General features: G+C 44.9%; 1 protein-coding gene across 1 annotated transcript in view; it reads left to right on the forward strand.

Annotated features, from left to right (window-relative positions):
- LOC109881299 (testis-expressed protein 2) overlaps positions 1-13,791 on the forward strand; it is a 41,471-nt gene that overhangs the window by 14,248 nt on the left and 13,432 nt on the right. The window contains exons 3-8 of the mRNA XM_031813851.1: positions 4,332-6,036; positions 8,123-8,323; positions 9,731-10,085; positions 10,282-10,508; positions 12,294-12,449; positions 12,691-12,790. Coding sequence (XP_031669711.1) covers positions 4,357-6,036; positions 8,123-8,323; positions 9,731-10,085; positions 10,282-10,508; positions 12,294-12,449; positions 12,691-12,790 — 2,719 coding nt within the window. The 5' untranslated portion in view covers positions 4,332-4,356. The remainder of the gene's footprint in view (positions 1-4,331; positions 6,037-8,122; positions 8,324-9,730; positions 10,086-10,281; positions 10,509-12,293; positions 12,450-12,690; positions 12,791-13,791) is intronic.

Genomic DNA, 13,791 nt, shown 5'->3' on the forward strand with positions numbered 1-13,791 from the left:
GAGCGGTCCTCCCCTCACCAGCCTCCGTGTGTGTGTGTGTGTGTGTGTGTGTGTGTGTGTGTGTGTGTGTGGGTGTGGTATGGCTACCCAGATAATTATACAATGGGCAAGAATAAAAAGCTAGAATAACTCAATAACAACGCCACGCCTAAGTTAGGAAATCACTCACTGATTATTGTCTGTGGTTCAGCCTTGTTGGGAAAAACAATGACTGGCTTGTTACTGTATGATCTACCAGCCGGGGCTCACAGCATGACCCATTTTGCATTAATTACAGTGTGTGTTTTGTGTGCAGTGTTGTTTGTTTTCTGTAATATCCATTCTGAATTCCTTTTTTGTTGAGGGATTTATTTATGTATTTATTTGCACCAAAGAAAACAAGTGATAAACAACAATACAGATGAAAAACAGTGTGCAGATGTGCTTGGATGAAAACCACACCTCAAAATAACTATATTCAATGCATAAGTACAAAAATAAAATTAGTTTGTTAAAATAGAACCTAGTAAACCTACTAATTATATATGTATAAATGAATTGATCAGTAATGTCAAAAAACAAAAGCAACTGTTTTGTTTAAATGTGTGTGTGCATGTGAATGTGTGAGAGTTAGGCTTTATGGAGGAGATTACTGAGTAGTTTGGTTCATCAGGCTGACCCCCAGTCTTCGCTTGAAGTTGTTGAGGGATGGTGATATTTTGGCAATGTGAAGATGAGTGTGGTACCTCTGTATCTGATAGAGAATTGACTATGTGAGGTGTGGCAGTGGGGAGGGTGAAGGTTATCACAGTGTCTGTCTGTGTGTGTGTGTGTGTGTGTGTGTGTATGTGTGTGTGTGTGTGTGTGTGTGTGTGTGTGTGTGTGTGTGTGTGTGTGTGTGTGTGTGTGTGTGTGTGTGTGTGTGTCCGTCCAAGCCCACAAGCCATTACCATTTGCACTTTCTGGAAATATTTTCAAACTTCTATATTCAGATCTGTCATTATAATGCACGCATGCAGACACGCAGACACAGTGTCTTGTGTTGTATAGATGGATTTCAGAATGAACCTGGAAGAATCCATTGAAAGGTAAACTGTCTGGGGGTTTGAGTATTTGTATAGAAAGTGCATAATTGCTGTACATTAATGTTGTAAATAGACAAGATATTGAGTTTCTTAAACAAAGGTGTAGATGGAGCCGGGGAATTAGAGGAGGTGGCTAGTCAAATGTATTTTGTATAATGAGTAATTTGTGTAGTTAGGAGGTATATTTACTGGCCCAGACAATATTACAGTAAATGAGATATGGGTCAATTAAGCTATAGAGTTAGGAAGCAAGCCTGATGAACCAAACCACTAGTCTTTCCGATGATAGCAGATTTCATCACTTCGCTACGGACAATTTGAATATGATCTTTACAGGACAACTTTTCATCAACAAAACTCAGAGGAATCTAGTGGATGTGACTTGATCCATTTCATTCCCACCATTCTGGCTTCTTTTTTTATTTAATTTTGTTTTTATTTTTATTTATTTCACCTTTATTTAACCAGGTAGGCTAGTTGAGAACACCTTTATTTAACCAGGTAGGCTAGTTGAGAACACCTTTATTTAACCAGGTAGGCTAGTTGAGAACACCTTTATTTAACCAGGTAGGCTAGTTGAGAACACCTTTATTTAACCAGGTAGGCTAGTTGAGAACACCTTTATTTAACCAGGTAGGCTAGTTGAGAACACCTTTATTTAACCAGGTAGGCTAGTTGAGAACACCTTTATTTAACCAGGTAGGCTAGTTGAGAACACCTTTATTTAACCAGGTAGGCTAGTTGAGAACACCTTTATTTAACCAGGTAGGCTAGTTGAGAACACCTTTATTTAACCAGGTAGGCTAGTTGAGAACACCTTTATTTAACCAGGTAGGCTAGTTGAGAACAAGTTCTCATTTGCAACTGCGACCTGGCCAAGATAAAGTGGCCTCTCATTGTATTTTTTACAATATTTGTTATTCTTACTAGTGAACATAATAAAGTTAGATTTTTAACATTTAAAGATGATTTGTTTATCTGGAACCAAACAGAAAATGTGTCCATGCCTGAGTTGGCTTCATTAATCAAAACTCTTGTGTGATAAAATCTAATTGGTATCCTCAGCAAAGAGAATGGGAGGTACGGTAGAAGACACAGCAGCAAGGTCATTGATATAGATTAGGAATAACAAAGGTCACATTATCCAACCCTGTGTCACACCACAGGATATCTTGGCCCTGGTTGATGTACAGCCGTTTGCATGAACAAATTGTTCTCTATCAGAAACAGGACTATAAAGCCAATTATGTATAATCATGAAAACCGTAATAATGCAATTTAGGAAGTAACATTTCATGATCAACCGTGTCAAAATCTTTCAATGAATCTAAAAAGATGCAGAGAGCATGTTCATTGTTGTCCAGGGCTGTAAAGATTTTATCCACAAGTTACAAAGGAACTATATCTGTTTAGTAGTTTTTCAAAAACCAGATTGATGCTCATGTAGAATATAGTGTTGATTGAAGTGTTTCAACATTCTCTTACACACCAATTTTTCTAGGATTTTAGAAAAACATGGTAGTACAGATATTGGCCAATAATTTGTGAAAGATATTGGATACCCAGATTTATAGAGGGGGATAACTTATCAATATTTAAATCTATAGGAACAATACTAGTTTGCACAGATTTGGTGAAGATATGTATTAGAGGCTCAGTAATTGAGGAAGACACTGATTTCACCAAAAAGGCACCAATCTCATCATAACCTTCTGCTGATATCTTTACCATTTAACTCCATCACCTCCATTACATCAGGAGGATCAAACTGAAGTGTCACGGTCGTCATAAGGATCGGACCAAGGCGCAGCGTGGAATGCGTACATTTTCTTTTTAATGAATGAGCAAAAACAACAAACAAACGGCTATACAAACTAGTGCTGACAGGCAACTAAACATAGACAAGATCCCACAACTAACAATGGGGAAAATGGCTACCTAAATATGATCCCCAATCAGAGACAATGATAAACAGCTGTCTCTGATTGGGAACCATATCAGGCCAACATAGACATACAAAAACGCTAGATGACAAAAACCCTAGACATACAACACCTAGAGTACCCACCCTAGTCACATCCTGACCTAACCAAAATATATAGAAAAACAGACATCTATGGTCAGGGCGCGACATGAAGCAGAGAAGGGAAATGTCTCTTAATGTAATCCAAGGGATTGCCATCAGTTTTCTCAATATTCTTTTACAGAGAGGAACCCACATTCACAAAAAAGTTATTCAATTCTTATTTCCAACAATAAATTGAGATGGGATGGTTCTAGATGCCTTTTTCTTATTTAACAGTTGATTGATGATTTTCCAATTTGACTTGATTCTTGGAATTAGTCAAATATATTTTGGGGATATCCGAAGTAGGTGAGTAAATTAGTTCTTATACTTCTTGTAATTTGTCCATCGGGGAAGAAAGTGCCATTCCTATGAGCCCTCTCCATCTCCAAGAGTTTAGGGTCCAGTTTGACTTGATCTGTCAGGAGTGTCTCGGCCTTGACTTCTGTGTCATGCCAAGTTTCAGTCTTTACGTCCTCAATTCCATCAATTCAAATGTTATTGTGCCTCGATTGGTTTTTGAGGTAGTATCCTTTGGAAGAGTGCTTGTCAAGTGTTATTTGTAAAATGGTGAGATCCTCAGACATGGTTTTGAATGCGGTCTGGCTGGGGACATTCACCTCCGACTGCGTAAATTCCAAACGGTGTATAAATTCCGTTACATCCTTAAACAGATCATTAACCCTTCTGTTGGTAGAATCCAGAAAGAGTTGCAGGAAGGACTTCAAGTTATTGTCCTGCAGATGTGTTAGATCTTTATAGAAGTCTTTTTGTTGATCCAGTAGTTCATGGAGTGTAGTGCTTGATACGTACTCATCTTCCGCATTGAGCTTTGCAGCGTTTTTCTGTATAGTAACAGCCATGCCACAAGCTTGTTGTGAGCTAAAAATGAGTTCGCAAACACAACCCACAACCCGCCTCCCGAAAACAAGCTATTAATAAACTAAACTACAAACTTCAGAGTAAAAAAAACTAATATTTTTGGTTCTGATGGGGTACGACAGTTGAACTAAGCTCATGAGGCACTTATAAGTTATATTCCTCAAGAATCAATGGTCAAAAATCGATGTAGCAGCTAAGGATTCTAGCTTTAAACCAATATTTTTCTCTCTTTCTTTCTCACTCTCTCTCTCTGTCCCTGCCTCTTCCACACCACTCGTTCTCTCTCCCTCATCCCTCGTTCTCTCTCTCCCCCTCTCCAGGCTGTGAGCCCTGTGGAGTGTGGTCATGACCAGCCAGGGCAGCAACAGTAGCAGGAAGGACGGCCATGCCGCTGACAGTACCCCCTCCTCCTCCACGCCCCCCCGCCCGCCCCCAGGCCCCAAGCTGCAGGTGCAGCGCTCTCTCTCCCGGGACACCATCACCATCCACTTCTCTGCCCTGGTACAAGAGGAGGACGAGGAGCTGTATGGGTTTGGGGCGTCTGTGTCATCGTCCTCCGCAGGAGAGGAGTCAGAAGGGCTGGGTGGGATGGGGGGGAGGACTGAGGACCAGGGCATCGTGACGGCCTTGGAAGCCAGCGAGGAGCTACTGTTTGAGGCTGGAGGGATTGGGACCACCACTACCATTGCTGTGTCCTCTACCACTCTACCCCACAGCCCAGCCCTGCCCATCCTCCCCCCCTCCACGCACACCCCCCTCCAGTCCCCCCCCGCTTGCTCCTCCTGGCCCTCTGATCACACAAGACCCACGATCCCTCCCACCTCCTCCTCCACCACCTCCTCCCCGTCTCGCTCCGCAGCCCTGCCCTCCAAGCCTTTCCTCAGCCTCAGGTCCCTGTCCAATGAAATGATGGTTGCCCCTCCTTCTTCTGCCGGACGCCACCGCCACCACCTGATGAAGACGTTCGTCAAGTCTCTCTCCACGGACAACACCAGGCCCGACCACCAGGAGGCGCCCTCACCACCATCTCTCTCCCAGCAGCGTCCACCTCCAGACTCCCGCGTCAACAACCTGCAGCTCTTCAAGCAGTTGGGCCAGCCGATGGGCTCCACCACGTCTGGGGGTGGTGACTCCAAGACGGCCCCCTCCTCACCCCTCACCTCCCCGGCCGACGGGAGGTGTTTCTTCAAGGTGCAAGAGATGGAGGCCAGGATCGAGGATACTAGGAGGCGTTTGTCGGAGGTCATGTGTGAGCCAATGCAGCTGTTCAGTAAGTTAATGGGCGACGAGGCTGGAGGCGGAGCCGAGGGAGGCGGTACAGGAGGGGGTGCCTCTGCTACCCACCGCTCCCTCTCCCTCAGCGCCACGGAGCTCACCAACCTGGCAGGCCTCAATGGGCACGCAGAGAGCAACAACAACTACAGCATCAAAGAGGAGGGGGGCAACTCTGAAGGAGAGGAGGAGGAAGAGGAGACCCCTACTGGTGAAGCCTCAGCAGACACTATCTTCTCCTCTCCTCCAGCCAAGTCCTCCAGGACCTCCAGGGTCTCCTCCCCTCCTCCTCTCCCCAGGTCCTCCTCCCTCGCCCTGGGTCACTGCTCCATGTCGGCCCTAGTCCGCCTGGAGGACGAGGAGTTCTGTGAGCTCTACAGTGAAGGCTTTGAGCTCTGTACTGACACTGAGACACCGGACGGGGAGCGGCCCGGGTCCCTACAGATCCAAACGGGAAGCACGGGCGTCTGCAGTGAAGCCGAGTCCGACGAAGAGGAGGAAGACTTACCAAACGTGCCCATCACTGGCCTCCTCTTCTTCACGTGTCTAGTCTACAGTTACCTGGTATTCCCCCTGCCACCCTATTTGTGTGCGGTGGTGCAGGGGGTGGCAGCAGGGTTCATGCTGGCTATACTGGTGGTGTGGCTGTCGGCTCCAGAGGTCTCCAGCTGCAGTGGGACCAGGCAGGGCAGACGAATGGGGGAGCAGTGGAACGTGGCCCAGCTGGATATCAAAGAACCTGGAATCTTTAAGGTAGGTCACTGTGTTAGCAGTTTAGTACTAAGTATTTAGAAATTTGACTGAAATTAGTGCCAAAACAATTGGGAAAAAACTGTAAAGGGTGCATTAGTATAAGACTGGAACAAAAGCCTGCTCTACTCTCCAGAACCAGAGTTTGTGACTGAACACTGTCCTATGTTTCACAGCCTATCCCTGTATTTTTTGTATAAGGTTATGACATAGAAAGCTTTCTACCCAAGAGGATAGATAATAGATTTATAAATGCAACAATAAAGATATTGTCATGGATAGGGTCATAGGATAGGGTAGGGTCATGAATACTTTTCTGTTGTGCAACGACCAAGGTATATTTAAGGCAGATCACATAGAAAGGAGCCTGACATCTTAGATAGGCTGTGTCCTTCCCCTAGTAGTACCTGTCATCACTGTGGACAGACAGCCTGCAGCTTCTATTGAGTTAGCAAGCTGAGCACATGTTGCTGATAGCATCTACAAGATAAACAGCTGATACACGGCTGGCTTTTCCCCAGTGGGACTCGGAGAGAGTAGGGAGGATCTACAAGGCTGCGTCCCACATGGCACCCTATTCCCTATGTATTGCACTACTTTTGACCAAGGCCCATAGGGTTCTTGGTTAAAAGTAGTGCACCATATAGGGATTAGGTTGCCATTTGGGACACAACCAATTCTCCATATCGCGTCTCTGTTTGTCGTTAGTTCAGGAATAAAACCTGATGGCTGCTCACTTTATCAGATAGGACAGGAAGCCATTCAGTATATGTCTGTAGATATCATCTTCTTCCCTCTCTTGAATGGCTAAACAGCATGGTTGCCAAGGTAACAATTCTCCTCCCTCCATGAATCCTATTATCCACACCAGTACTTTTCAGTAGGCTTGGGTTGTTACACCATTAAACATTACACTGGCTTAAATATTGGGATGTACAACCTCTCCTGAATGCTCATGCAGGATTCACAATGGTGGCTTCTCAGTGGGATAGAGAAACATTGGCTGGATAAGAAACACATCAAAGTCCGGTGTGGCACAGCATGGTGCTTGCAACACCAGGGTTGTGGGTTTGATTCCCATGGGGGACCAGTATGAAAATGTATGCACTCACTACTGTAATAAGACTCTGGATAAAAGTGTCTGCTAAATGACGAATCTAACATCCTCATTAGGCTATCCAACAACATACTGAGGCTATATAGCGTTCCCTACAGCTGCATTGGGGTTTGCCCTGAAACAACCTCACAGATTAAATGGTCTGTTGATTTGTCAAACGTTCTCCTTTTAACCCAGTCAATGTGCTGGAAACTGAAGCAGAGGAGACACGCTTAGCGGTTGGCTAGCGGTTATGTAAGCGTGTGTTTGTGTGTACTTGTGCGTGTGTGTTTGAACCCGTGTGGGCACATGAGCTCAATATCCTCAGGCTACAGCTGTACTGGAGAGAGGCTCTCTGGTCACGTGGAACACACCAACATAGCACCTGTGGAACCACAGAATATAGCCAGCTAAAGGAGGGGTCATACGGGTCACCCACAGTCACGCTATGATGTCATCATGCCCATGATGTAACTCATGATGTTACGTCTCCTCGTCTCTGAAGAGAACTGAACAGACCGTTGTTGTTGTTTAGATGAAGCCATGTTGTGATAATATCTCCACATATCAACATGATGTAACGTCTCCTTGTCTCTGAAGAGAACTGAACAGACCGTTGTTGTTGTTTAGATGAAGCCATGTTGTGATAATATCTCCACATATCAACATGCTCTGGATGATTCTCTCACTGAGATGTTAGTATGGACCAGGACTGTCAGCTAAAAGTTGGAGACCGTGTGGTTATGTGGTTGTATTGCAGCCGATCACACTCCCCAATTAGTGTGTGTGTGTGTGTGTGTGTGTGTGTGTGTGTGTGTGTGTGTGTGTGTGTGTGTGTGTGTGTGTGTGTGTGTGTGTGTGTGTGTGTGTGTGTGTGTGTGTGTGTGTGTGTGTGTGTGTGTGTGTGTGTGTGTCATTCGTGCATATTATTATCTCCATGTTGTTCCATGCGTCGGTCTGAGAGTTAACCGTGTGTATTGTTCCCATTAACAGGGCTGGATGAACCAGATGTCCAGCTATGACCTAGAGATGTACCATGCCACTCTGACCCACTCTGTGTATGTACGTCTGGAGGGCTCCACCCTGCGCCTGTCCAAACCCAACCGCAACATCGCCCGGCGGGCCACGCACAACGAGCCCAAACCTGACGTCACCTACATCAGCCAGAAGATCTACGACCTCACCGACAGCAAGGTGTGTCTGTGTGTCTGTATATGTGTCTGTCTGTCCGTCTGTCTGTGGAACGTGTTGTATGGTCGTTTGCGGATGGATGCCCCATTTTGTTTGTGTATGTCTAAGACAGAGAGAGGAAGGGAAAGGGAAATGCAATGTGCAAGTGACGTCGTCCTACGTCATACTTCCGGGTCCTGTCCCCTAATCTCTTGAATGGGCTCGACGTTTATATCATCAAATCCGTGAAAACGTGGTCATTTAAGATACAGTTGAAGTCGGAAGTTTACATACACTTAGCTTGGAGTCATTAAAACTCATTTTTCAACCACTCCACTAATTTCTTGTTAACAAACTATAGTTTTGGCAAGTCAGTTAGGACATCTACTTTGTGCATGACACAAGCAATTGTTACCAGACAGAATATTTCACTTATAATTCACTGTATCACAATTCCAGTGGGTCAGAAGTTTACATACACTAAGCTGACTGTGCCTTTAAACAGCTTGGAAAATTCCAGAAAATGATGTCATTGCTTTAGAAGCTTCTGATAGGCTAATTGACATCATTTGAGTCAATTAGAGGTGTACCTGTGGATGTACTTAAAGGTCTACCTTCAAACTCAGGACCTTGTGAAGATGCTGGAGGAAACAGGTACAAAAGTATCTATATCCACAGTGCAACGAGTCCTATATCGACAGAAAGGAAGGAGCCACTGCTCCAAAACCGCCATAAAAAAGCCAGACAATGGTTTGCAACTGCACATGGGGACAAAGATCGTACTTTTTGGAGAAATGTCCTCTGGTCTGATGAAACAAAAATAGAACTGTTTGGCCATAATGACCATCGTTATGTTTAGAGGAAAAGGGGGAGGCTTGCAAGCAGAAGAACACCATCCCAACCGTGAAGCACGGGGGTGGCAGCATCATGTTGTGGGGGTGCTTTGCTGCAGGAGGGACTGGTGCACTTCACAAAATAGATGGCATTTCTAACATTTCACATTCTTAAAAAAAGTGGTGATCCTAACTGACCTAAGACAGGGCATTTTTACTAGGATTAAATGTCAGGAATTGTGAAAAACGTAGTTTAAATGTATTTGGCTATGGTGTATGTTCCGACTGCATATAAAATTATATTTGTGTTTGTTGATGAATTTACCTTTTTAAGTTTGTGTGCTGAAGACCACTGTGATATGTTTTTGCCCATTCAAAACGCAAAACTACAAGGCTACTTCCTGAAAAACTACACGTCACTTTCGTACCATGTATGGTGCACATTTGTGTATGACTGCGTGTGTGTTTGGGCATACAGACATTGAAGTGGGCCTCCGGCAGAAATTATATAAATACCTGTATCTGTCCAGTCAGCCGAATATTTTTAGAACACCCCCAAGAGGTTCATGTAGCATGTAACATCCAAATGTGTCCCCAGATCCACCTGGTGCCCCAGAGCCTGGCCAGGAAGCGCGTGTGGAACAAGAAGTACCCCATCTGTATCGAGCTGGCCAAGCAGGACGACTTCATGTCCAAGGTCCAGGCCCAGGGAGAGAGGCCCGAACCTGGGGAAGAGAAGCCGTCTGGGGTGGGGGAGAAGGGGGAGAAGCTGGAGGGTCCAGGTGGAGCTGGGGGTGGAGAGGAGCCTAGGAAACCCCCAGGGGAGCGGGATCTGATCCTGTTCCTGTTTGGGAGGACGGGTCGGGAGAAAGAAGAATGGTTCAGGAGGATTTTGGTGGCATCCAGACTTAAGTCTGAGGCTAATAAAACGTCCAGTGAGCATCCAGTGGGCGGTGAGGGAACATTCAGACAGCTGTACTTTTTGGGGAGCAACAATTGATTCCCATTCAAAATCCTATTCTCCCTAACCTTAACCCTAACCCTAATTCTAAGAGGATTACAGACAGGGAGACGTTAGCTAGACATTAACGTATGTGAAATGATTTCCAATAGAATTTGAACCCAGGTGTGGTTGTCGTTGCCTAACAGACTGGCCTCACAGATTGGAGGCAGAGAGCAGGAGTAGCAGCCGTGGCAGCCTCATGGATGAGCCCAGTCAAAAGGACCCTTCCCTGGCCGGAGGGGTCAGGCAGAAGATGCTGCTGGACTACAACGTCTACATGGCCAAGTACGTCACCCCCCTGCCCCCGCTGGACAGCCCCCCGGCCAGCAGTCCCTCCCACAGCCCAGAGGGCAGCCCTGGAGCCACCAAGAAGGTAGGGTTGATGGGGGAGACCACAGAGATCTTATTCATTCTATATGTAATTCTATGGAGGGGATCATGTTGACACAGGCTGATCAGATAGCCATGTAGACATGTAGTTAGTGTGGCCATGTAATAGCATGTAACTATACTGAACAATAAACAACTATACTAAGCAACATGCAACAATTTCAAAGAGTTACAGCTCAAATAAGGAAATTAGTCAATTGAAATAAATTCATTAGATCCTAATCTATAGATTTCACGTGACTGGGAATACAGACCAGCAGGGGTTCAAACCTTAGAACCCAGTTCCTACATTTGAATAAAAAATTGATTTTATTTAACAAAACTATGCTACATTTTATCTCTGGGACCCTCAGGATGACAAATCAGAGCAAGATTACTGAATGTAAGTACATTATCTACCTTCAGAGGTGAATGTATCAAACCAAGTGCCGTGATTGTTTTTTGTTGTTGTGCACTCTCCTCACACAGTAGCATGGTATTTTGTTACTGTAATAGCTACTGTAAATTGGACAGTGCAGTTAGATTAACAATAATTTAAGCTTTCTGCACATATAACACATGTCTATGTCCTGGCAAGTTTGCTGTTACTTACAACGTCATTCTAGTCACATTAGCGCACATTAGTGAAGTTGTTGGATATTTGGCGGAAACTGGAACACACTACCGTGCACGTCGATCCAGAGCATCCCAAACATGCTCAATGGGTGAAATGAGTATGCAGACCATGGAAGAACTGGAACATTTTCAGCTTCAAGGAATTGTGTACAGAACCTTGCAACATGGGGCAGTGCATTATCATGCTGAAACATGAGGTTATGGAGGAGGATGAATGGCACGACAATAGGCCTCAGGATTTCATCACATTATCTCTGTTCATTCAAATTGCCATCAATAAAATTAAATTGTTTGTTGTCCGTGGCTTATGCCTGCCCATACCATAACCCCACCGCCACCACGGGGTACCGTTTGCCCGCATGACGCCATACACTGTCTGACATCTGCCCGGTACAGTTGATACCAAGATATATCCGTGAAGAGCACACTTCTCCAACGTGCCAGTGACCATCGAAGGTGAGCATTTGCCCACTGAAGTCGGTGATGTAGTCAGACCAAGACCCTGGTGAGGGACGACCAGCACGCAGATGAGCTTCCCTGAGACGCTTTCTGACAGTTGGTGCAGAAATTCTTTGGTTGTGCAAACCCACAGTTTCATCAGCTGCGGTTGTGAGGCTGGTTGGACATACTGCCAAATTCTCTAAAACGACGTTGGTAAAAGAAATTAACATTCAATTCTCTGGCAACCGCTCTGATGGACATTCCTGCAGTCAGCATGCCAATTGCACGCTCCCTGAAAACTTGAGACATCTGTGGCATTGTGTTGTGTGACAAAACTGCACATTTTAGAGCTGCCTTTTATTGTCCCCATTACAAGGTGCACATGTGTAATGATCATGCTGTTTATCTTGGCAACGGAGAAATACTCACTAACAAAGATGTAAACAAATTTGTGCACAACATTTGAGAGAAACTATCTTTCTGTGCATATGGAACATTTCAGCTCATGAAACATAGGACCAACACTTTACATGTTGCATTTATATTTTTGTTCAGTGTAATTCAAACTTTAAGCAATGAGCAAGTATTCTCAATTCGTTTCACATATAATTGTATATACCCTGGACCTGACCTATAAAATCAGTTGGATATAGAATATGTATGTTTACTACCTTTGTCTCACTACCTGTTACTCCCACGTTGTTCCTGTCAGTTACCCAGCAGCCCGTGCGAGCGGCCGGGGCGAGTGGCGGTGCCAGAGGCGTGGGTGAACGCCTTGATAGGCCGGGTGTTCTGGGACTTCCTGGGGGAGAAGTACTGGGCTGACATGGTCTCCAAAAAGATCCAGATGAAGCTCAGTAAGATCAGGGTGAGTACTGGCATCCTGTCTCCTCTGCCTCCACATACAGTCAGCGTGTATATTCTTCTTATCTGTCTTTGTCCCAGAGAGCTCTTTGTCGATAGTCCTTTTTTAATTCCAAGCGTCTTCTCCTCCCGTCTTCCCCTCACTTACTTCTCAACTCACCAGAGGGAAATGAGATGTAACTCAGAGAAAACACATGTGTAAGAAAGGAGACTGTCCTGAGGTGTAAATGTCCTGTGTTTTACAGCTGCCATACTTTATGAATGAGCTGGCTCTGACAGCGCTGGACATGGGCTTCTCCATTCCCAAGATCCTCCATGCCTCCAAGCCTTCTGTGGACCACCAAGGTAGGACACTCTCTCTCTCTCCCTGCTTTCTCTTCTCCCTCTCTATCTTTTCTCCTCTCCCTCCTATCTCCTCTCTTTCCCCCTCCCTTCTGCCTTTTGTTTCAGTCTCCCCATACCCCTGCCTCTATGAACCAGAGGAATTAAACATTTGCCTCACTCTTCCATGCAGAACTGGTTTATCTTGGCGATATTTGTGGGTTTTCAAACATGAACTGTTCGTTTCAAGTCCTGCCACATCTCAATTGGGATTAGGTCTGAACTTTGACTAGGCCATTCCAAAACTTCAAATGTGTTGCTTTTTAGCCATTTTCATGTAGACTTGATTGTGTGTTGTCTTGCTGCATGACCCAGCTGCGCTTCAGCTCACAGACAGATGGCCTGACATTCTCCTGTAGAATTCTCTGATACAGAGCAGAATTCCTGGTACCATCCCAGTACCACCACCATGCTCAACCGTTGGCATAAGGTTCTTACTGTGGAATGCAGTGTTAGGTTTTCGCCAGGTATAATGGGACCCATGTCGTCCAACATGTTATGCGTTTGACTAATTTGTCCTTAAAACAAAAACAATTAAATAAAAAAATAAAAGGGATCATCCAGGTGCTTTTTGACAAACTTGAGTCAACCTTTTGGATGAGATGTGTCCCATTATGTCTTGGCATTGGGTGTTGCATAACTTTGTTTATGAAATAAATCTATTAAGTAATTGTTGTTATTTGTTTACTCAGGTTCCCTTTATCTAATATTAGGTTTGGTTGAAGATCTGATAACATTCAGTATGAAAAATATGCAAAAGTAGAGAAAGTTAGAAAGGGGGGCAGATACTTTTTCACAACACTGTAGATGTTATTGATTAGGATCTAAAAGGCCAGACTAGATCAGCACTCCAACAGAGAATGTGAATACAGCCCGAGGCACATTCATTCCTGCATTGAAATGTCTGACTTTGGGAGGGGATGAGGGGGAGAAGTGGGAGGCTCGTGAGGAGAGTGGGAGGTCAT

The sequence above is a fragment of the Oncorhynchus kisutch genome, unplaced genomic scaffold (assembly GCF_002021735.2).
Source record: "Oncorhynchus kisutch isolate 150728-3 unplaced genomic scaffold, Okis_V2 Okis06b-Okis10b_hom, whole genome shotgun sequence".
Taxonomy (NCBI): Eukaryota; Metazoa; Chordata; class Actinopteri; order Salmoniformes; family Salmonidae; genus Oncorhynchus; species Oncorhynchus kisutch.